This window comes from Rhyacophila brunnea, unplaced genomic scaffold (genome assembly GCF_057557595.1).
Source record: "Rhyacophila brunnea isolate RB1 unplaced genomic scaffold, BYU_Rbru_1.0 scaffold_3, whole genome shotgun sequence".
Taxonomy (NCBI): domain Eukaryota; kingdom Metazoa; phylum Arthropoda; class Insecta; order Trichoptera; family Rhyacophilidae; genus Rhyacophila; species Rhyacophila brunnea.
In genome coordinates, this window is record NW_028232965.1 from 31,689,197 (window position 1) to 31,715,123 (window position 25,927).

The 25,927-nt window shown below is 33.7% G+C and overlaps 1 protein-coding gene across 2 annotated transcripts in view; it reads right to left on the bottom strand.

Moving 5' to 3' along the window:
* Positions 1–14,715, bottom strand: part of Grip (Glutamate receptor interacting protein) — a 40,404-nt gene extending 25,689 nt beyond the window's left edge. For both annotated transcript variants that reach the window (XM_085953079.1, XM_085953078.1), the window contains exon 1: positions 13,410–14,715. In XM_085953079.1, coding sequence (XP_085809205.1) covers positions 13,410–13,572 — 163 coding nt within the window. In that variant the 5' untranslated portion in view covers positions 13,573–14,715. The remainder of the gene's footprint in view (positions 1–13,409) is intronic.
* Between the last annotated feature and the right edge of the window lie 11,212 nt (positions 14,716–25,927).

Consider the following 25,927-nt stretch of genomic DNA (forward strand, 5'->3'; position numbering starts at 1 on the left):
AGCAATCGATTTCATAAATATGGTATTAAATGGTTCCAAGATAAACCTAGAAAATTGATTTTTTATAAGTGGGTAGTTTTGCGTTATTGTTTACAAACATAGCTAGAGACAATTTCGAGCACAGGATACAGTTGACTTGTACCAAAACCGAAATAGTCACATTGTAATGCAAATATAGCTAAAAGTTCATATGAAAGGATAACCACGTCAATTATTGTATACACTGTATACAATTATTGACGTGGTTATGGACAGTGGTTTCCAAACTTTATGTTACTACGCCTCCCTTTTAAAAAATCGAATCTTGGCGCCTCCCCCCCTTTATTTCATTAAATACAGACACCTTTTTAAATAGTCAACAATGTACCTACTAATACAAAAATGATTTTTTTTTAAATAAACAAGGTTACTTACTTCTTTATTTATATTCATTTTTAAATTCTAAATAATACACGGGAGTTATCATTTAAGTACCTATATCAGTCATCATATGAAGCGCCAAGTTTCAAAAGCCCCTAACGGTTTTAGAAATTTTTTGAGTTAGATATGTATTTAGATGGATATTTTTGTTACCTATATGATAGCCAAAGATTGAACTTTCAATCAAAAAAAATTCAAACAAAACGCCTAAAACCATCAATATGTATGATCAAAAATTAGGGTATATTTCAAAAGCCGCTAAAATGGTTGGGTGTGCTTTTCAAATACCCCAAAAATGGATAGCCAAAATACTCTTTAGAATATAACGAATTAAAAAATAAATACATAAAGTTCACAGATTTAATAGATATGATTTTTTCTCAGTTTTCTCAAAACTACCTAAAATGCTTTTTCTCATTTTTCTCAGAACTACCTAAAATCGTTTAAGGGGCTTTTGAAACTAGGCGCTTCATATATTATAGGCATCACGTCAAATTGCAACGCACAACCACATATTTAAAATATTTAATAGTCCTGAAATAAATATTTTACTATTAATAAAATAATGTGAAAAGTGCATTTGCAAACTAACCAAGAACTCAGTAAATAGATTCTTGTTTGCTTCAATATATCTGGCGCAGAAATCATTTAAAAGTGGAAAACATGGCGAACTTTTTTTTTTGTAATTTTGATTTCCAAAGCTCAATTTTTTTATGAATGCCTTCACTTAGTCTTTTTAAATCAGTGAATGCATTAGTGGTCATTGCATTGATTTATTCACTCATTTTTTTTAAATTTTAACCAAATAGACAAATTTAACAACAAAATTATCGTTCCTAAACAAATTTGCCTTAAATTTCAACATTATGATTTGACCCTTTTATTTCATTTTTTCACGAGATAGCCAGCGCGCTTCACAATAGTATTGAAGTGAGGTATTATAAAATTAGTCTCCATGTTTTCAGACAGGTTTGCAAACAACCTTTTATAGGACTGTTTTTTATGTAGCTTATAACTTTTATAAAGTTATAAATTTTATAAAGTAATATAATATAATAGGGCCGTTTTATAAACTATGCATTTGCAAACTGCAACATTAATTACTACATTAATTGTGTTAAACTTTTCGCGCCTCCCTTTGCAACACTCCGTACCTCCCCAAGGAGGCGCGCCTCCCAGTTTGGAAATCGCTGGTATACAGATTGGAAATCAAATATTTAGATAATCAATCACAAAAATCGTACAAACTCGTCAAACTTTCTGATTGAAAACTGACCGTACAAAAAAAGAACGTTGATGGTTTTCAAATGGGGTGAATAAAACAACTGAAATGATAATAGGTATCTAATTACTTACGATTTTGCGTGATATCCATGGATTGGCTATCGTTATAAATACCATATGAATGGAGGAGTCGAGTCATGAATAAGATAAAGAAAATAGCCAATGGCAAAAAGAACTCTCCGATATACCAATGAAATATGACCTTGAATCAACACACTATAATTAATAGGAGTAGTCATAAAAATCTTAGAAAAAAAATGTAGAGCTGTCGCGATTTTGGCAACAATTATTTCCCGACCGGAAGCTGGGCAAGCGTTGGAGGTATCGAGTCATTTTTTTTATTTTTGGCAAAAGTTTACATTAGTATTATGTTTTTTTATTAGTAGTAGGTATGTCTAAAAAATATGTATATGTATTCATTAACATATTATCATAATTTATTTTCAATGATTAATTTATTGTTGATTTTGATTGAAACCGATCAAAAATAATGTATCTTTGATGGAGATAGCTCTTCAGAAAATATTTAGAATGCATTATTATTTATTGCTTACCGGTGTAATTCTTTATTATTACTTTGTTTTATTAAAAACAAAAGTTTTGCTACTAGCTCAATTATTATTGTCTTATGTGCGAATCGTAGTCGTGCATTTGAAAAAGTTGTAGGTAGTTATTTTTCTTTTTTATTGATTTTTCAAATCATGTATCTATTATAGAAAGTTTTTTTAGGACGTCAATATGAAACGAGTGAGGATCCTTCAGCATAAACACTATCAATATTGATCAATGGCTACTAATTTGAAAAAGTTGATGAATTCGAATATTTGGTCCCATTGTGTAAACCCTCAGAACGACACCATCCAAGAAGTTAGTAGAATAATTACACTGGAAAACAAATTCTACTATGGTTTAATTAAAGAGAATACAGACATCCTTCTAAAATAATGTTTTGTAAAGCCCATACTGACCCATGGGCCGGATTGCTAGGCCTTATCAAAAAAGATGAGATGCATTTTATGTTACGAGTATGTTTGAAATTAAAATATGGATAATGATTTTTGGAGTTTTATGCGACGAAGATGGCACAAGGTGTGTACCACAGAATGTACGCGTCGTAGAGTGAAACCTCTGTCATATCTGTGGTGGGACTTCGTTGGGCAGGCCATGTCTCAAGGATGGAATAGCCTAAAATTCTCCTCGTCAACGTAGAGGAGATGAAGAAAAAGTTGGGAGATTTAGACCGAGGTTGGACGGTGTAGAAAGAGACACCGCATCCTTGAGGTTAAGAAGGTGGAGGGAGTTTGAGGCACATGGCCGGATTTAAGCTTGAAGGCGCCGAGGACTACTAATATTAGTGCACCCAGAAAACCCATTTATTGAAATAGCAGTTTAAAAAATGTTAAATAATATGTTTAATAAGCTTCTTGTTTTTTTCCCTGTAGGTACCTTCGTTTTTTTTGCAATGTGCGTTTGAATCCGGAGTATAGGCCGATTACGTTGGAACTTGTCCATCTAATCTGGCTAACATCCATTTATTCTAAAATCAAATTTCTGTTCTACAACCTCCACCGCGTGGAGGTCCATATGATTCGCTTAGGATCAAACATGCCAATTTATCTTTTTGAAGACTTTTAACAACGAATGCTTTGGCTGATCCATTAAAATTTTCAATTTTTTTGTGTCATAACGTGTGATATATGAATGGCTTATGTTGTACAAATTTGTGTAAAGTAAAAAATATTTCTTCCAGTTGCTTATCTTTTAGAAATTGATTGTCAATAGTATATTAATTATTGAAAGTAGATTCTTATGTTGATCGATATTATATTTCATCTGCCTCAAGTTTTTATTCCACATGCGAAACACATGCCAATATAACAAAAATATAGTATCTATACACTTATTTTTATGAAATGTAAGTAAGTACGAGGTAGAGCATGCAATAAGAGGCATGAAAAATGGAAAAGCTCCAGGAGAAGATGGGCTTACGATCGACATTCTCAAGAGAGCCGGACAGACCGTGAACAAAGTGCTAGCACGGCTGTTCACAACCTGCCTGCGCGAAGAAAATGTCCCAGAGGCGTGGAAAAGTGCCTCGATCATCATGCTCCATAAAAAGGGAGATCAGGAAGACCTGAAAAATTATCGGCCAATCAGCTTATTGCCAATTCTGTGCAAAGTCTTTACAAAAATACTCTCCAACCGCCTAGAAACTGCTCTAGATGAGAATCAACCGAGAGAGCAAGCTAGGTTCAGAAGAGGCTATAGCACGATGGACCACATCCAAGTCGTCAAAGAAGTTATAGAACGGTACCAAGAATACAAGAATGAAAGTATAGTGGCATAATAGGTATAGTGGCATACCATGGTTTCATTGATTATGAGAAGGCATTTGATTCAATAAAAAAATCTTCTATTATAGACGCCCTTAGCAACCAAGGAATTTCCAGACGCTACATAAACATATTGAACAGTATATACAGCGATGCCACAGCATGCGTGAAACTCCACAAACGGTCGTGTAAATTCCCCATTAACAAAGGTGTCCAGCAAGGTGAGACCATTTCACCTAAACTATTCACCGCTACTCTTGAGGACTTATTTAGGAAACTTGATTGGGAGGAAAAAGGTGTTCCAATTAATGGGGAGCATCTCAGTCACCCGCGCTTTTACTTTCACAAGACCCGAAATACCTCCAAGGTAGAATGCAAGAACTCGCGGATGTCAGTCAAATGGTCGGCCTAAAGATAAACGTCTCAAAGACAAAAGTGATGAGGAACTGTTTTACGGACCCTGCGATTATCTGTATTAATGGCACCCAACTTGAGCAAGTCAGCAGCTACGTCTATCTCGGACAGCAGGTGTCCATAGACGGAAGCATGCACGATGAAATTGCTAGGAGAACAAAGCTGGGATGGAGTGCTTTTGGACGTCTGAATAGTATCTTCAAGAGTGACCTACCATTGTGTCTTAAGCGTAGGGCGTTCGACCAATGTGTGCTACCCGTGCTCACGTATCGTCGCTATAGGATTTGTTTCCCGAATAGACCAAATGTCAATTTTTCAGGAGACGAAAAACAAATTTCATTGTCGTATATTGAAATATCAGTAGATGTATCAATTATTCTTTCTACACTGTATGATTGCAACATTATCTAAGAATAGATTCCAAGAATAATATACTGGCATAAATCAGTAAATGCACAGAAAATGCGTTTTATTTACACGTACTCGTTGTGGATATTCGGGAAATTTTTAGCGCTCTCTCAGAATAATGGATATTCGGGACAAAACATGGACGTTCGGGACTTAAGACCGTAGCGTATTGCTGCACGGCCCACGGATTACTGAGTGGTTAAAAAGTACGCACCTCAAATGTTATATTTATTTACACGATAATTGGTAATGATTACTTTTACTCTTTAAATACCTAATGATCGTAATAACCCAAGTTCGTAGGTAATAATAACATGCGGCATTCGCTTTTTTTCGTAATAAGTAATAAAATAGTTTTTAATAATCTTTTTTTTTTTATTCAACGAATAATTCACAAGATTTAAGAATGTACCATTCTAATTATTGAACATACATAATTTTGAAAATCACTTCTGAGAAAATATATTAAAACCAATAGAAAAAAATCTTTTTGAAAAAAGTAAGACACCCGGCAGGAATCGTCCCTGCATCTCATGGGTTTACGACCAAGTCCACGAATTATCCACTATGCTACGAGGTGACATACTTATGACGACAAACTTTAACTATTGGCCTGTTAATACCTGCTCATCAGTATTCTTCAAAATCAAGCGACCATTGGCTATCGGTTTTTGTTTATTAAATAAAAGTAGGTATCTACTACTTCAATTACTAACCGACGTCACGGATTTCTCCAATATTTTTTGATGGTACTTACTCGTACTTGCTAACAATTTTATATTAATACTTTTTCAAAAAAAAAAAAAAAACTATGTATATATATCTGTATATTATTATACCTATATATTTCTATAATTAACAATTAAACTTATTACAAACCACCAAATAAATATTATATATTTACTATTGGAATGACAACACAAAATAATAGCATCTATAAATTAATTACCATTGGCTGCTAATATTAGGTAGGTACCAATATCCTAAGTATATAATATTCACCAAATAAATAGTTACTAACATACATATTAAATTAAATTAACTATCAGCGCATTCAAAAATAAATCATAGCATCGCCTTTATTTTCATAGAAATACCTAGATTAAAAGTAAAATAAAGACAAACAATGTTTGATTAATAATAATTTGAAATAATAATTATTTTTTACGTCATAGTAGTTGCCGGGTCATACTGTAGAATTCATATAACCGTTGGGATTTTGTGTCATTTATCAAAACAAAATGCAGTTATTTAGGTTAAAATACTCACTTCCATAACTTTACTATAAGTTCAGGGCAAACTGGTGATGTATCAGCTATAAACAATCTCTTCAAATTAGATGAATTCACTATTAAAACAATAGTAAGTTTAAAAACAATATCAATAAGATGAAATTTGAAAGAGGATTCCAGACGGCCGAAAAATTTGAAAGTGGGCGTGATTATTTTAGAGCTAGACAGCGTGAATGTGGGAGCGAGATGCACGGCGTCAGCGCGGTTTGATTGGCTAAAAGTCATATTCGGGAAATAAAAACTCAGCCAGAGATTTATTTCGACCGAAATTAACTTGGATATTCAGGTACGAATAGTTGGACATTCGGGAGAACAACACGGAGTAATTGTAACTTAACATGGCGTATTCGGGTTTTTCAAAAAAATATCTCTGTTCCTAGATAAAAAAATATTTTTTTTATAAATGATTTCGGTAGAGTTCGATAAAAGAAATTGAACTGCATTAAAATGTCGATTTCGACAAAAATGGATATTCGGGAAACAAATCCTATAGCGACGGTATGGCTGCGAGACGTGGACCCTCAATACGAGAGATGTCCAAAGGCTAAGAGACAGCGAGACATAGAGAGGTGTATGTTGGGCATCACGCGAAAGGACCGTAAGAGAAACGAATGGGTTAGGAAGCAGACAGGAGTACGTGATGTAATATACGTTGCCAAACAGCTGAAATGGAGATGGGCGGGGCACATTGCTCGCCGAAAGGACGGCTGCTAGACAAATGCCGTCATCCAGTGGTACCCGAGGGGCATGAAACGGCCACAGGGTCGCCCTAAAAGCCGCTGGATTGACGAACTGGTAAAGTTTGGCGGAAATACGTGGCAGCGAACGACACAGGACCAAGAGAGTTGGAAGAAGCTTGGTGAGGCCTTCATCCAGCAGTGGATTGACCACGGCTGATGATGATGATGACATAAAATTAGATAAATGTGTAAGTAAATATTTTCAAAAAATTAGTTGGTTTATTGATATCTCGAGAATCTTGAGAATTCTCGTTTAATTTTAACTGTTCGCCCCAAATTTGATGCCGACCGAATCTATTTGAGAGCAAATTTGATACCTTTTGAGACCTTTCTTATTAAAAAAAAATCCGGTTCCAGTCGGTAGTTTTTTCGCGTCTCAACTTCTCTGCTGTAATTTTTGCCCTTTCTCGATCACAACCTCTATTTATAGCACACATAATATATGTTTAGGCGAATCTACAGGGGCCAAAGTGAAAGAGTTTTCCCGCCATGTATGTACTCGCAACGTCACGCTTGTGGAAGACATGAAAAGAATGATGTTTCTTGGAGGCCGATGACTGGGTTGTATATTTATTATGTCATTGTGGTGATGATAATGAGAGCGGCAATAGAAAGACTTTGTTGTCATTAAAGTTACAATGATTTTGTGTATCATCTAGAATGATTATTTAATTTAAAAGAAAGATTTGCAATATTTACTGACACATTACAATGTTTTTGTTTTCAAAATAAATGTTTCATAAAAATAGACCGCACTTCCGTTTAATCTGGCTAATGTAAGTTTTCAGAAGCCGGAGCTTTTACGTTCTAATTAGTGATGCTCTTAAGGAGGCCCTCTTTCTATTTACAGAAATAATGATAGTTTCCAATGAATGAGCACTACAATATTACTAATATTTGATATAAAAAACTAGCGTTATTTTATATATAAGTATATCACATTTATATACATGATTATATTAATGAGATTATTTAAATTGTATTATTATTGAAGTTTGATAGTCATATTCGTACTAATTCAATAGCTTTATAAATACCGTAGCGCTCATGAAAATTTATCGTCGTATAATGGCGAAGCTTTTACCATTCATTATTTGAAATATTTAAATTTCTGACATATCTTTAATCAAAATTATATACACGTGTGTGGGTAAGTACCAACATCAAACATTTGATCCTCCCAGTAATTATTTATATCGGTTAAAAGCAGATACAGATATTTTTTGATGTTGGTAATAAATATATTTATTTTATACCAGGGGTTGGGAACGCCTCGCATGAATCCTACTTTCACAGAAAAAAAACTTTTATTTTGATTACTGTATATTATTAGTTTTATGTTAATCTTAAAATGAGCATATTTAAAATATCAAAGAGTAAAAGAAGATTCAATGAAATAATCATAATGCGATGATGTATGTATAGATACAGTGTCGATCTGACTTCCCGAATCACTCTAACGAGATAGGTAGCTTAATTTTATGAAGAACAAAGTCACTAGTGTGAAGAATATTTCTAGCCTTTTGTGTGATTGAATATTGAATTTTGTGTGATTGACTTGAATATTTTTTCTAAGTGAAACTTAGTGTCTACGCATAAAGTATATTTTTCAAAAGTCTTTTACGAATAAAATGGGTGTCATCGGGGTGAAGACCGCCAAAGGACAAAGAACCGTTTTTTATAGGTTGGGCCACCGAAATAGGCACGGGGGTCTGCGTATATATTTATATATTACTTATATGTCTCATATATTTATATATTTTGTTACATCAACGGAAATATATCGTAGAAACGTAGACAATAAAATTATTTTGTGTTTTAACTGGTCTTAAACACAATTTTATTTAAATATTAACGTTTCCATTTTTTTTGCATCTAATTGACGTAGCTTGCTTGAATGCGACTTTATTATGTCGATACAAAATATATATACATATACGATAAAGTTTCCTACCCCTGATATACACTATTTTTTCTAATGTTGCGTACCAGAGAGTTCTCAAATATTATAGCAGTTTAGAACCACAATCCAGGACATGTTATGCGATTTACATTAAAATATTTGGGATTCATATTAATTATTCATTCAAAAAAAAAAAAAACTGGAAGTATTCTTCTCAAAAAGTAGGTACCCTAACGTAGCACCTACATGACTTGTTCGATCGATGTTAATTTCACAATTTTGACATTTTTAGAATATACTTACAATTTTTTTTTAACAAATCATAAATAATAGAAAAGTAATTTTAGTTACTCATTCTAAAATGGGAATTAGGGTAAGGAAGGTATATTTTCCAATGTGGCTGTTTATTAGTCCGCTAAATATTTCACGTTATTCTATCTATATAATATACACAGATACTTCCCGAGGTAAAGTGCCGCCGATTGGCCGCCCTTTTTCATTTCAGTCACGAATTATATGCAAAATTGTTGGGTGCATACCTACATAGTTCACTATCTTAAACTGATAAATGTAACAAAAATCTAGAAAGAAACAACTTACATTTCATTTGCTGAGGCATTTCTACGAAATTCACTCTCAAGCTGCGATGGTTTGAGTTACGTGGAGGTCTGAGACACTGACACGGTTCGAGGCATGTGATGTCGTTAAGCTAAGACGTCGGTACTTTCTGCTCACTGATTTCAAAAGTGATAACGATAGTACTCGTTCCTCAATTTGTCGCCCCTAAGCAATATACGACCTGCTTATCCCCACGGGACGTCATTGAATATATTATATTAGACAGTTTAACTTTTAGGCATTCGTAATAATAGATTGCCAATGACTGCTTTGTGAATATATTTAAAATCAATTTAAGAAAAATATTGATGAATTTAATTAAGAAAGAAACAGCTTTGTCACGTGATAAAAATTAAAAGACTATCTACTACCGTACATTTTTACTAGTCTTAATAATATCCTTGTCACCATTAGGGATCTTAGTCATTGACTATTATTCTCTTTTCTAATTCTCTGCATCTCGTCACGTTTTTGGATCGTTCATCCAGATCAAATTCTGGCTACTAATATATTGTTGGAGACGTGAATCAAAATGTACGAAATATAAGCAAGATGTTGATGTAGGATGTAAGCCACATGGTAATTGTGTAGTCAGATGATCAAAAAGTCGAAATTAATATATCGTGCAAGGGTATAATTTTGATGGAAATTGAATATTAAAAGTGAAACCCGGGTAAGAGCGTACTTCAGTGAAACGGCAAATAATTTTCAACAGTAGGTGCGACAAAATTTCTCACTAGTCGCCAATCGGAGACTGACAGTGAGGTATCCGCACGTCGATTTGTTTTGTCATGGCGTCGGATGAAAATATTCTTAAATCGTGTAAAGATGACTAAAAAACTTTACGTATGTAACCTACTTAAAAAAGAAAACATGTCAATGAATATACTATTATTATTAGTAATATAACAATAAACATAACATTAAATGGACGCATATTGGATTTTTATGATAAATTATATTTCGTTCGGCACGCGTAATTTGCACAATCCGCGCATCGCCTAGCCACGATCTTTTTAGACCATGCCTCAACTGAAGTACAGTACACAACTGTTATGCTTCAAAATTGAAGTTTTATGTTAACACTAGTGATTTACGATTAACACACATATTGTAATCCGTTGTAATAAAATAATTAATGAAGGTATTTTAAATTTTCCACCTGGTTGATGTTCATGGAAGTCTTGTCGATTTATCAAGTTATATAAATGATAATGAGACATATCGCATATTTCTTAACAAAAATAAAATAAACGTGTGCCAACGCTTTTATTGACGGTAAAGTACAGTGCCGTTTTTATAATGGAGAGATTTTTTTTAATACGAGTAACATCTAATATCTATAATATAATAATCTAAGCATCTAAGGCATAATAATATGAAACTCGAAGATATGTAAGCTAAATAGTTTTATGATACATAATATTTCTGTATCTACATTAGCATTCGAGTTATTTGTTTTTCAGCTCATGTTAATCATCTGCATTGTAGTGTACCTAATAATATAGAAATAAACGGGTGTAAACGTAATATATTAATATATTATTGTAAGGCTTGACAGTTTGGGCAGGAAACAAAATATGATGAAGGGGTTCCGAATTCCGATAGACACTAAGCAATATAATAGACGGGATGTAAACACTGTCAGCTATGGCGGCCATAGACACTACACAAATGAGCCCGACCTACTTTCTACGTACCTTACTTATAAAGCGAAACCACTTTACTTAGGTAAGAAGGTTTTTGATAGAGTGCTGATTTTCACAATGATGTACCTACGTGCACGCTGACAAAAAGCACGTGAAGCTTTTGGCTTGAGTTCCCTAGATAACAATTTCGTAATATTTTTCTTAAGAAATACTACTTATTATGTTTATAACTATATACAAATTAAAGTATTTATTGCAATGTTACTATATTATTCAAAATATAGAAAAATAAATCCAAGAAACATAAACGTTGTTATATTTTTAAACACCAAAATGAAGTTAGAAGAAATTTCGCCGCTGGACCTTCAAAATTTTCTCAAAACTCAGGCTTTCACGTATTGCGTACTGGATATGGTGTTTTTAAAGTAATTATTAAGCTAACATAATATAATGTTTGTTGTGGAGAAGGCATTGTGATGACTGAATCCCAAGTCAGGGCCTGGATCTAAAATGCTTACGTGTTTTAAAAATGTGCACGTTTCATTTTATTGGCGTGCTGTCGACGAGACATTACGTAAAAATGATAATTATGTTTTTTCTTTTTTTTTTTTACTATTCAGACTTTCCGAGGACACCATAAATCAAATCCAGCTCTAAAAATATAGCTCCGGTGACTAATAATTTTTTGTATTTGGAGCTTGTTCCTAAACGAAAATTTGTAGCGAAGTCGGGAAGACGTTGTGGAACGATTAATAGATAGCGCTCGGTATTCTTTTGTAGCAAAAGATTGTTTTTAGAATTTAAAAAAAAATGACCTGAAAACACCGTAAAGACTTTTAAATCAACAATATAGAAACACACTAAACTTATCAATGTCAACAGTGATAATAATATAATTAGTAACTCTGTCTGGCTCAGGACTCACGAAACAGTTTTTGAATTACGCTCAATGATTTATTTTGTTTTGTGTTATGTAAGGGGCAAGTCATCTACCTTTAGAAAACATTGATTTATTTTAGAAAACGTAATATAAAAACTCCATACAAATACATATGAATGCAATTTTTGTCACATCACTGATGTGTCAAATGGAATACTGTAAATGTGTATAATGTCTACACCTACAGCCACAGCCACAGCCATGGGCGGCGCCAGGATTTTGTATAAGGTGGTGCATGCAAGAAAATTCATATTACTCTTATTCCACCAAATGTTGGATATTTCACGTAGGCGTAGCATTTTATAATTTACAGTCACCCCATTGTTCCCTGCATGACCCCCACATGCTGAAGCGGGGCCCCAGGCCAAGAAAAGTAATTATTATAAAGATAAGTAATTATAAAATAAAAATCACACGTTAATTATCATTTAATTATATCAATCGTTATATCACATATTTTAAAATGTTAGTAATTATTATGAAGGAAAATAGCGCCGCAGGTGACTTTTTTTTACTATTAGAGCAAGTGTGATGGGTGTTTTTCTCATTTAACTGGTCGATTCGCCACGCCGGGGCTCCAGGCCCCGCCAGTCCTTGTGGGGGCCATGCTTTCCTATCTCTGTGACGTTTTAGGTACATATCCCCACTAATTTTCGACGTAGCCCCCCGTTGAGCCATGGTAATACGTCCTTGAATACCTGGTCGTAGAACTCCGGCGCCGACGTCCTTAAAAATGTTCTCGCCTCTTCCTCCACGTCCTCGTCGGTCTCGAAGCGATTTCTCGCCAAATGATGATTTTGAGAACCATACATATTTTGATACAACAAACGATGTATAAATAAAATCGAGCTTTCAATAAAAATAAACATGGTAAATAAAAATAAGTTTTCAAAAAACCTACATACCTATACGGATTACGAAATCCGAAAATTGAAATTTTATAAATCAAAAGAAATCTTAGAAAATTACGTACGATTACTAGGTATATGATATATTATAATAGAGTATATTAAACTATAATAAATAAATGAATAATAAGATGGAGATACAATTTAAACGTAGAACAATAATAAATGATATAATATTTATATAAATCGCGACTTTTATTTGCTCCTGTGTAGTGGTTGTAGAATAGTCAATTCCGAATTTATTTATCCTATATTATACTTGGGAGTATTGGGCATATTATAGAGCCCAAGTTAATAATATTTTAGTGAAAAGGGTAGTAAAATCAACATCAAAGATTTCTCTCGATTTTTTGTTGCTAAATTTGTGATTTTATTAAATCGCTGATGATATTTATGTACAAACAACTCATCATGTGTCTGTTGTTTTAAATGAGTATTTTTAAACTTTGTAAAATAAAGTAGGTAGGTGGTTAGTTTCCTCATAATGATCGGTCGCTTACGTCTCTGATGGCGCTTTATCCGATTCGCGCCCAGGACCGGCGTTTTGGGCGGCTTGCTCCGCACGCCGTTGTTTTGATTGGCAGCCGCGGTGACATCGCCGCCCGCCGCATGATGCTTTGGGTTCTTCAGCCGCAGCGTCGGAAACTTGAAAGAGGAAAACATTCTCCCCGAAGCGCTTTCACAAGGACCGCCGCGAAAATTCGACGTCAAGACATTTCTGTTTCATCGCCGTGTTTTTGTTTACGACACACATACATCACACAGCCGTAGATACTGCCTAGCAACACAAATTAACACTTTATGAACATTATTGTAACCACAAGAAAGTATTCAATAGCACAGGCAGCTTAATCATGGAATATGATGCTCATTAGAAATATGACCGTATAGGTAACTCCAAACAAGGCTTGTAAATCAGCCGTTAATAGATTTTCTCTTCACAATGTTTTTTTAAACATATCTGTGAACGTTTTTCAAAATTAAATTATTTCACTATAATAATATGTATAAATTATTGTCCATCTTCATTATTTTAAGTAAACAGAATATGATAATTCTTAATATTATAAGGTACGATTATACAAATTTTATTTCTTATTACAAACTACATTTCAGAAGTATGCACATTTTTAACGTTCTTATGTTTATTTTCACTTTTGTTGGCTTTGGGTACTGTGGAATGAATGTTTAGAATTACTTTGCAGTTATGAAATACTAATGGTTATTATAGATATATAATGCACCTATCAAAATGCACTGAAAAAAACACTCTTATATTTGTATTAAATTCATATTTCGTAATTTGATTTTTAGTGAGATTAAATTAATGCATATATTTACGAGAATTATATTTTGAAAAGTTTATGAATTTTCCGTAATTATTGGGCCAAATTATTTCTAATTACGCTACTGAGAAGAACAAGAAACTCGCGCACAAAAACAAAAAAAAGTTTATACACAGTCTGGTGACTTTGCACGATTCGCTTTATTTTTGCTCTTATTCAATACACGCACACGTGAAGACACTTATTTTAATAATAGAGAAAAACCTCTCGCTTCTCGACGGCTTTCGTCTCTCATTAATTTGTTAGGTGCACTTGACGCGGTGTTATTGTTCGCCGAATCCAGAATTAACCCGAATTTCATTCCGGCTGTGTCGCGCGGCCGTGATTGCTGTGTAATGGCAACATTCGCCGAATAACTTCGAATGCAGCGTTCGATTCGAAGAGTTTTTCACTGTAGAGTGCAGTTGTCGATGGATACATTGTGTGGCGTCGCGACGGTGGACAATCTCGCCGATACTCCGTGTATTTTTTCATCGCGCCTTCCCGTCAGACATGCGCGGCAGGTTGGGCGAGGTGGTAAATATAGACTGCGAGCGCGTGGTGGGTGTTTAGACTTTAGAGGAAGACAGTGTCATCGGGCGATCTCAAACCGACGCGCCTCTTTTTCTTTAGGGACATTAAGTGACAGCAATTAAATGGGAATCAATTTTATTTTATTTTCCTCGACTCATTGGATCCGAGGCCGTTGACGATCTTTGAATTCGATCAATAGACCGTGACGATCAGACCTACATAAATGCATTGTGATCACATCGAATGTAGGTCTTAGTCATTCACTAATTGAACTTATTATAAATACATTTATATGTTTTTAGAGTTAGTAGGTACCTATATCCTGAACCACGTTCTTTTGTGAATTCTACAGTTAAAATACTTATTTATTTATAGAATACTTTGTAATAAACATTATTTCATATCATGTTGACATTTTATCTGTTTCTGATGTCATGTAAACATTTATATGTTTGTAAAAATTGGAAATACTGCTGTTCATGTCAACAAATTGATACATTAAATTAAAACAGGTATATTGCTCATCGCTTAATTTAATTGGATAATAGTACCTACCTATGTATTATTGGGTATTTTTTTTTGTATCAGCTCGTGTAAAAATCAAATTAATATATTAATGTTAACATGCTTGTACGTCTTTCCATCAAGTAATAATAGTGAAAAAATGTTAGTACATACCTTCCAGTTTTATTATTGTTTTAAGTATTGTTTGTATTTTTTTATAAAACCTAGGGTACATAATGAACATAACAAACTTTCTCGTACATAATTGATAAATAAGAAATGTGTGTTTATTGCCAAAAATATACTAAAGATACACTAAACTTGTTTACAGAGCCAATGTATACGTTATTTATACAGCTGCCGATTCAATGGATGGGTTGTAAGATTTAGGAATACATTATTTCGTGTATTAACTGAGCTTAAGAATACAAACAGATATTTAACGAAATAAACCATACAATTATGATTTCTTGAAAACAGATTTATATTAGGTATGTACTTACGTAGGTAACTGGGTGATGTACCTATTGAATGACTGTAATTTATACGAAACATGTAATCTGAGTAGATAACAACAGTACACAATATAATAAATGGAGATTACAATCCAGGATATATTTTATACAAAAATACAATATTAGAAATCAAATTTACTTCCATATCATAATTATTTGATATGGACGCAATTTTGATAATTCTGCAATCTTAATAATTTTAGCAAAATAATACTCGTAGGTAATCGAATATTTTAATAAATAAACTAACCATGCGTATGTTGAGATTCCGTGGCAACCATGACGAATATTTAAATTCTGATAGAAATACAAGTGAATGACCGGCTTTCTAATATGTCTCCAGAGGGTTCCGAATGTTCTGATGCTCTTTAGTTACATAGGCGGAAGGGAAAATGATAATCTGGAAAGGCTTAACGTCAGCGGTCATATCTGCCCTAGACGATGATACGGCCGAAGTGAAGGATGCTAGGGACCTCTCATATCTTCAGTTTTGTGGACAGCAGAATTTAGGGAACACTGAGAGTTAGGTATAACTAGGACATTTTTTGAAATGCGAGTACAATAATATAAAATCAGCATATTATTATCATATTATGGAAAATAAGTTGAGTAGGTATGTACTCAACAAAAAAGATTATTTACTGCAGTGTTCTATTCTCTAAAAGTCTAAACTCTCTCTAAAACCCTATCGGTCTATTCTCTAAAGGCTTGAGTGACTGAGTGAACTATTCTTAACATAATGAATTCTCGATATTGATGAATGAAATTGAAATGACAGTAACTTACTGATTTCTACGGATGTATAATTAAGAAAGATTGTATATTCGCTATTGTAAAAGCCTTATTGTTGCTTTATTAAAATTATGTTTTATAACTTTATCGTGCATTATGAAATGTAATCTTATCGTTATTAATATAAGATTTTTAATTGATATATTCTTTAATCTAAGGATATACTACATGTGATACTCGTACCACACTAGATTTACTGACTAGAATACATTATTCATGACATTACCTGCTAGTATCAGTCCCAGATCTTTTCCTCTCCGACGGTCGAGATGAATGATGACTCTCCTTGCGAATCGATCTCCAGGAAGACCAGAATCTGGTGATGCGCTCGTTGACCGTTTCAAATCTGTGAAGTAGGTAATAGAATATTGATTAAATCTTGGATTTTCTAAAACAGTTTTTATAAACTGTGCCATCTTTGATTAAGTATTTGAAGATTGTGTGATTATCAAACTTAATAATAGCAAAACTTTTTGAAAGATATGTGAAATGATGACAACTGGATTAGTCTACAAATCTATTATCAGACGTGGTTCATTCAGCCGTTTATTCTATAATGTTTACAGAATTTTGTTTGTAACGATTTAGAACGTTTCTTATAATCTGTAGTTCGAGAAATAGTATACGAATGATTGTTTATATATTGTATGTATGTAAGTTCTTTTTACTTTAAATTAAACAAAAAACAAGATTTTTCATTTTTCAAAATTGATTGGATAATAAAATACCAACCTGGGGAATACGGTGCGGTAAAGAGTGATGGTTTATTTATGCATTTATGGGCATAACGTACAGGGATCACAAAGATATTGATAGGTAAGAGAGTAAAGATAAAATATGTTTACCATAATACAAAGTGTAGAGTGAAGTGTGTGAAGGAGGGCAGATAACATAACTTCGAAGAACAGATCATCACTGGACAAGAGATACATTTTGATTTCTCGACTCTTTAATAATATAATAATCGAGATTCAAAACTTGAGAATGAACCTAGTCACCTTGACCTTATGGTTCCCGAGAATCAGAAACTGTCAGTAAAGTAGAACTAGTGGCCGATGGATCGACGAGATACTTAATGTAAAGCGGAATTGCGGAAGTAAATGGCAACGAAACGCATAAGACCGAAAGTAATTTAATCAGCTTGGAGTGACCTTTATCCAGAAGATAATTAACCTAGGCTGATGACAATGATTGTCATGATTTTAAATATAGTGTGTTTTATTGAGTGGTCTAGTGCAGTGCTCCGCAACCGATGTGCCGCGAGACTATGCTAGGTGTGCCGCGGCGCATTGTGTCAAAAAATGCAAATATTTTTGTATATTATACAATACTTACTTAATGGCTAAATTTTCGTGCATGGCTGGTAATATATTTGAGCACCTGAATACAATTAATAAAAAAAATGCAAGGTCAGAATGAAAATATATTGATATGCTTCACTACCATAGGGATATTAAATAAATTCACTACCATTGAAAACAAGCAATGAATTTTGGGTCCGGCCCAAAAACTTATAACTTTGCTGCAAAAGAAATTTCATCATTACTTTCATACAATCAATACGACTGGATTCGAAACCCTTTTGCAACCAATGCTGGAAATTCTATAGAAGCACTATAATTATATTCGTGAGGAATTTTGTTTAATTGAGGAACGACGTGACGCTAAAAATGAATTTCGCCGATAGAATATCCTCGGATTTTCGACAAGGCTATCGCAGTTCAGCTCCCATTTTATACGACATATACCTATGTGAGCAACTTTTTCAACTCAAGCTATAATTAAAAATGATAAGCAGTCATACTTGACGGGTGATAAGAACTTCGGGTTTCTCTTTCATCAGAGCTCTAGTCTGGGGAGCCAGGCTCAGGGGTGGCGTGGCAGATCAACCAGATAAGTGAGATAAACACAAATTACAATTTTCTCTAATAGTTAAAAAAAGTCGTTAAATTACTACGCTAATACTAATATTTTTAAATATGCGATTGGGGAGTGTTTGTATTAATAAATACAAAAAATAGCTAAACATACAATGAATACCATTAATATTACCTCGAACACCATTTGAAAAACACTACCTACTTTAAAATATTACACTGTCTTTAACCTTAGCGATAGGTAGGGGGCCCGCTTCAGCATGTGGGGTCCATATTTTGATGTATAAATTGGTTTACCTGTGGTGTGCCGCGGAATTCTGAGAATACCTTTGGTGTGCCATGGGTGAGAAAAGGTTGCGGAGCACTGCTAGTTTATATTATTATATCAAGTTGGAGAGAAGATTTTTATTCATATTTTAGAGAGTTATTCATATTATCAATTTAACTGAAACCATATTCTTCATAAGAAAAATAATTCGTATTAATGACGAGGTTCTAGCTTACAATATAGCATTTGTGTACAGTGGAACCCTGATCTACCGTTCCCACATAACTTGTTTTCCCGCACGGATCGTTCATTTTTGAAAGTCCCGCCAAACACCCATAAGAACAATGTTAAATAATCCCGGATTAACCGTTCCCCGATTTATCGTTTTCCTCGATCTATCGTCTAAATATTATGGTCCCGTCACAAATATTATCCCGATTGACCGTTTTTGTTAAATATTTTTCATTTCGCTTTCGTAGAAGTGTTTATGATATAATATATCTGATGTAGTATATTATACTAATGTAATATATATGATATAGTATATTATACTACAGACCTTTCAGTCAGGTTCAGACAGGTTGGTCGGCACTCGCTTGCCTCGCATCTCGTATCACTATTTTTTATATGTCGCAGCTAAAATGTTCTCCATGAAGAAAACTAGAACTCGAGCTGAGAAACTGAAAATAGTTCAAAACGTCGAAAAAAATCCAGGAGAAAAACGAGTTTTTTTACTTTTTATGTATCCTGCATTTATCGTTTTTTTTTCTTAGGGTCCCTTGAAAACCGTCGAAAACGTCCGTTTGAAAAAACCGTTTGAAAAAAAGTCGGGGTTTCACTATAAATACAAAATATATAATATAAGGTTTGCCTTAAAACAATATTTATTACGAGTACCTTTGTGTTATTTGTAGGTACCTCCTGTTAGTTAAAGGTCACTGAAAATCAATGTGCAAAGAAAATGTAGCCCCTTAAGTAAATTCAATAATTGATAACCTGCATTTGGTTGACATTTTTTTTCTCTCAGAAACAGCTTGTAGATACAATTTAATTAATTTATCTTGAAATAGTTGAACTATATAAACATAGATCCCATCAGACACTAAAGATTCAGAATAAACTGCTGTTTTCTATTTGATTCGAAAAAGCTCTTTATCATAGGACTTTTAGATAAGTCCACCTGTTTTAAGCTTTGAAGTATATTTCGAAATTTAATAATTAATATTTGGCAAGCTTTTACCATTTACGCAACCTCTAGCCACTGGTGATTTATATCATAAGATACGGAAAACGTACGGAAATTGGTTTTTCACAAAGCTTATCAAAATGGAACAACGGGGCAGTATAATAACTACTCATGTAAATCTATACTTATACTATATTATATGAGAATTAATTACCTATATTAGATTATAAAGGGTGTTTAGAGGATTGGGAAATTACATCTAAAATAAATCTAATGTAAAACAAATGTTAATTTGGAAATAATCAGTCCGTCATTATGATTTAATTAATTTATAGAGACAAAATTTTAAGTACTTAAGTATTTTTTCTGAAAAATGCATTGAAATTTAATAAGATCCTCAAAGTGATAATAAGTGATTAACGGTATAAATGCATTAAAATTTGTATTTTATTTGGGTAGGTACCTACGTACCTACCTCGCTCCACTTGTAACATATTGTAGATAAGTGAGATTTGTTAGTTCTATAGTAGAATTCTTAGAAGTAATCGTCGATTGATATAATATGTAGGTAGGTACATATTATATTCAGTGACGAAATTGCATTGCGGGGGGAGGGCGGGGAGGGGCATGTCCATGGGTGCCATTTAAAAAATAAAATTACATAAGTTCAGGGTACATTCTCATATTACAGCTTGTTGAAATGTCCATTGGGGGAGCTCGAAAGAATTATTCAATTTTTTGAGGTAATATAGATGTTTTTTTTACACAATTTTATTGTGAAATGTCACATTACGTGACGTACAAACACTCCTCGCATTATATACATATTAACTATTGTAATAAAAATGTCCGCCACTAACATGGAAAAATCGAACCATCTAATATTTCACTACATTTTCCAATATTTAAAAGTCACAATGTGCTTTTTATGTTTTTTGTATAAATTTATTCCTTGTACATACAACGAAAAACTTAATGGGTATAGTTACCTATATATAAGTACATTATATTTTAATGTGCCTGCGCGACACCTACTCAATAATTCAGGTTTTTAAGCTTTTAGGCGGTCATTAAATATTTCATATAATCAAACTATTTGATAAAATACTTTAGTTTTTTGAGACATAATGGTTGGGCAGAATTTGTTGAAGTTTCGCTACTATATCAAAACTATACACATTTGTGATAACTCATGCCATTTCAAGAAACGTTATTTTTCTCTTACACAAACGTTAAGTGTAACGATAGTCCTGATATTTCCAATAGTATCGAAGGACGATGGAAATAACTGCATCATTCGTATTTATGTAATAAATGTATCTAAGCTTTTTTTAACGCAAAGCTTTATTGTGTAAATAATGACTCGCCATTTTTTTTTATGATCATCTTTTAATTAAATGATGGATTGAATTCGTGTGTCAACTAATTCGAGCAGCTCGCCTGGTGGCCAGACGCCCAGACGGAGCACAATCCTCACTTGCGACATTATCCCGGTCAATTAATTTGATAAAAAGACATTTAACGATGCCAATTAGACGTGGCGAATCGCATATAAGAAACAATTAACAACTCTGTGTGGAAACACTCAAACTAAGATGAAAGTATGTTTTAGACCTAATATGAATCAAATATATTATTAAATCGATTTAACGTGTTCAAGGTTTTATTCGATTTTATATGTTCTCACCGAATAGCATGGTAGATACTAGATAGTTAAGTTAAAAAATTTAGATAATAATGTAATGACTCTAGTACAAGTGAATAGAGTTGCAGTTTCATAAGGTCAAAGTTATTAAAATAATATGAAATTATAGCTGTAATTTTTTGATATTGGAATCTGAACAAGGATTTATAGAATGGCCAACAATCAATTCTCGAACTTTCTACTTTCATAATTTGAGCACCGATATGCTTAGTCTTAGGCATAAAGTCCACTAAAGCGGGCTTGCGGGGCGCTCGCGCATATTCTATGTGAATCATCGAAAATACAACGTAATCAAATACGCCAGCGCACACTGGATTTGACGACGCATTGTGCCCGCCCGCCCCATGAGTCATCGTTGTGTAGCCTCAGCGGCACGAATTAACGAAAATACAACGTAGTCCATTCATTGAACACGGCAAACAAAATCACGCTCCTGGAAGCGTCGTCGATAGACGGGCGAGAAGGCATTATTTAATAATAATGAACTCTTTGTTTAGTTATTGCGTGTCCAATATTTCGCTGGTAGAATGATGTCATCATAAATATTAATTACAAGCCCCGAGAAATTTAATAATATTTGTATTGCTTTGTTATGAGAGACGCTGATAATAATAATTATTTTGTGCTCCTTGAGCCCCTTATTACATAGGTGAAGGGTAATGTGCGGGTGGGAGGGGGACTACTTCGTAGAGAGCGCACCGAGCGCCGCTTTGGTAGGTTTTATGCCTTACGCTAATTGAGATTTACCGACCTACCACACAAGCATCACGATACTTTAGCATTTAAAAAACAAGACGTATGTATGCTAGATTGTAGCCATCATAGTGTTTATTTTAAGTTATTGACATTAGGTGTTCGCTAATGGTTAGTTGTATGCTTTTTTTGTTATGCGCTTGCGAATACGGCCCTTTACGCACTGTCGATCACTCGACCATCTAAAGTGTGGAGAACATGGCCTCCACATCTTGAAGCGGCCCGCCAGACCAGCATGTTTTCCGGCCTCCATACCTATCGCTAAGGTTCAGGGTAGTGTGATATTCTACGATAGTATTCATCAAATGGTTCTGCGAGGTAAAATTAATTAAGGGTACTCCGTGTATCTTTAGCGGTTTTTTGTTGTACCTATTTGTAAATAAATCCACTTGAATTGTTGAGTTGTCGGTACTCGGCATCATTATGAAGTACTGTTCGGAACCCCTTTTTGTGGTAGCCAAGTACCTAACATGCGACCCTTTGCCATATTGAATAAATAGCCATTTTTATTAGTCAGAAAACGCACTAAATATAACCTCACGTAAATGATCATTTAATTATATCAATCATCATCATCACATTGGATTGCATCGCACAGCCATATATTTCGAAATAACGACGCAGGCGACTTTTTCACAATTGAAGCAGAATTGTGGGTGTGTGTTCATCTCACTTAACTGGTCGACCTGTCAAGCGGGACCCCTTCTACTCCTGCCCCCCCAGGCTAAAGCCTTGTCAGCCCCTCTCATGTGGGGGCCATGGTGGAGAACTATGGATTAACATTAAACACGTGATAAAGAATATGATATTTTCAATAAGTACGTCTATATACTATTCTGCATTTTAGTTTGTCACGCAAACAAAAGGCACGTTCAATATTGGTAATAGTGTGAGGATACTCGGTGCGCTTTGTATTTCTTGCGTTTTATGGCCTGATGGTTATTAATCATAAACCAAATCTGGATTCAAAGTCTTGGTCTATGGCGACAGGCTTTCACATTTATATCTGTTTAATCTATGTTGTGGTCGACACGGCACGTATCTACTAGTATTTTACTGAATTATTTGAGAGCTGTTGGGAGAAGTGGAGTTAGTTTACAAATTGTTTCGGCGTTCACAAACGACAAAGTTTTGAAAGAACTGTTCGCTGTCATTAATCAATCACAGAATAATAATATAGTGGTCAAAGATTTTTTTGTAAAGAACAATGGTAAATTCACTTGATTCTGGCTTTAACACCAGTGCACTGAATAGCAAATACAAATCCGTAGACGTTGTCAAACAGTACGAGAGGCATGCAGGCATGTTTATTCATTATACATTATAAATAAAGCTAGGTTACTAATTACTAGGGCCCGGATTTGTATGCAACAAAAAACATGGTTATATACATGCACGTATGCACTTAAAATCAATAAAATATGCACTAAAACCGAAGAAATATGCAGTTAAAAATTGACATTTTTTGTGGGAAAAAATTGTAAATACCCACTTTACCCAATATTACTGACAAAAAATCGAATAACTAGTTAATATTTTTTCAACATAATACGATATCAGAACAAAAAACACAAACAAAGAATATAAAGTTAATCAATCAATTACAATTTCAAAATAGTTTTTTCACAAGTTCCTACATATAATTGAATAATAAATGCGATTTAAGCCAAACATAGCTTAAAAAACAAAAACGACACACTTAACTATTTTCTGTTTTTTGCCCGAAAAAAAAATACATATTTTTTTTCAATATTATGCTCTGGCATAAAAATTTTCCGCATAGGTATCTGTCAGTATTTTGTTTATATGCGGAAAACTACCTCTCAACTTCCACTTGGGCAAACATTAAATAATAGTGCCCGAGTTGACTTCACTTTTTCCACCGATAAATCCACAGCTCGGAGATGGCATTAAAAATGTAAGTGCATCTAAACTATCTTCCTTACTAACTTAGTTATATTTCGATAAAATAATTTAAAAAAACTAAAATTATACATTCAAAAGCTCGAAAATATGCATTTATTTATGAAATATGCACTAATGTCTCAAATATGCTCTAACGTCTCAAATATGCATTTATATGCTGTGTTTTTGTGTTATAAAGGCACTAATGAGTTGATACACTTATTGTATACTTTAGACTTAGACGACTGTCGTCAACCCCAGTTGGATACATACAGCTTTTTAAGCTTACCGGAGTCTCAAAAATATTGTTTTTTTCCCCATATTAACTGACGTTTAGTAATCACATTAATATAGTGAGTCAAATTACTATTTTTGTAACAAGGCGCTAAAGAATAGATGTTGCGTTTCGTATTGTGTATTTCCAGGGTGTTACACTAGCTATTAAAATGTCTTTATATTTCATTAATTTGAAGCAAACTTACGCATGGGTCAATTGTTTGGATCTTGTATCAGTCGTAGTACGGTCTTATTACTACGGACAAAATGCCGCCCATAGGCAGCGCCAAAATACCGCCCCATTTTTTTTAAATACAGCATTTTTTATCATCCTTTCATGACTCCAATATCTAAGAAATGTGTTGTATGGATACATTACTAAAAATATATATGCAACTAAAACTAATTGAAATACCACCTCCACTTCAATAGACAGTATTGCGAGTCCACGGTTTCAGATACATTTTAAAATATACCAGTCAACTTTCAAAAGTCGCGAGTGACCGGCAAAAATATTTGGATAAATTAATTAGGTAAGTATGTACTTACGTATAATTCAAATATAATTCGCAAATCTGCACGTGTCATTGCTGGTCATCAAGGAAGTGACGTCCAAGGACAATGGAAGTAAACTACACATCGCAAACCCGACAAAAAAATTACAGTCCTGTTAAACCTTATATGTAAATTAATACATTTTATTTCCAAGCAGTGAGCTGATTCTTTTAATGGAAAGATATTTCCGTTAATACTAAGTTTGGGTACCTATTTCTATATACCTATACCTAATGATTCTCCTCGATTTGCCGATACCTTCGAGTAACTGCCGCCCCCAAGCGACGCTCAATCTGCCTACCCCCACGGGACGTCACTGTATTAGAGCTATTTCAGAAAAATATATAAGTATTCACTGCTTGTACACTTCTTATGCTTGTCTTTATACAATTATTGAGTTTCTCTTGAGGATACTAATATTCAGCGTTCGAAATGAAAAATGTTACAAACCGGTGTGCTCGATCATTATTATCCGAAATTTTATTACACTTGTGTAATCTTGTGCATAGATATTATATAAGTAGGTAACATAAGTGTCCATTTTTTATTATTAATTTATCTGCTTTGGAATGACAGTCTTTAAACCTGTGACATGGAAAATTAGGGTATTTAAATATTGTCAGCCCCGCAAGAGAAAATCGTGGTTTACGAAATTTCATACATAATATTTTTACCATAATTCCGAAAAAAAATCGAAAAGTTTCATATAAACTTTAAAACTATATACAAATTTAGTGAATGACATTTTTATAATTACGGAACGCAATATTTAATTTTTCTATGAGACGGAACGATACTCATGGAGATTTCATGAACCGGAGCA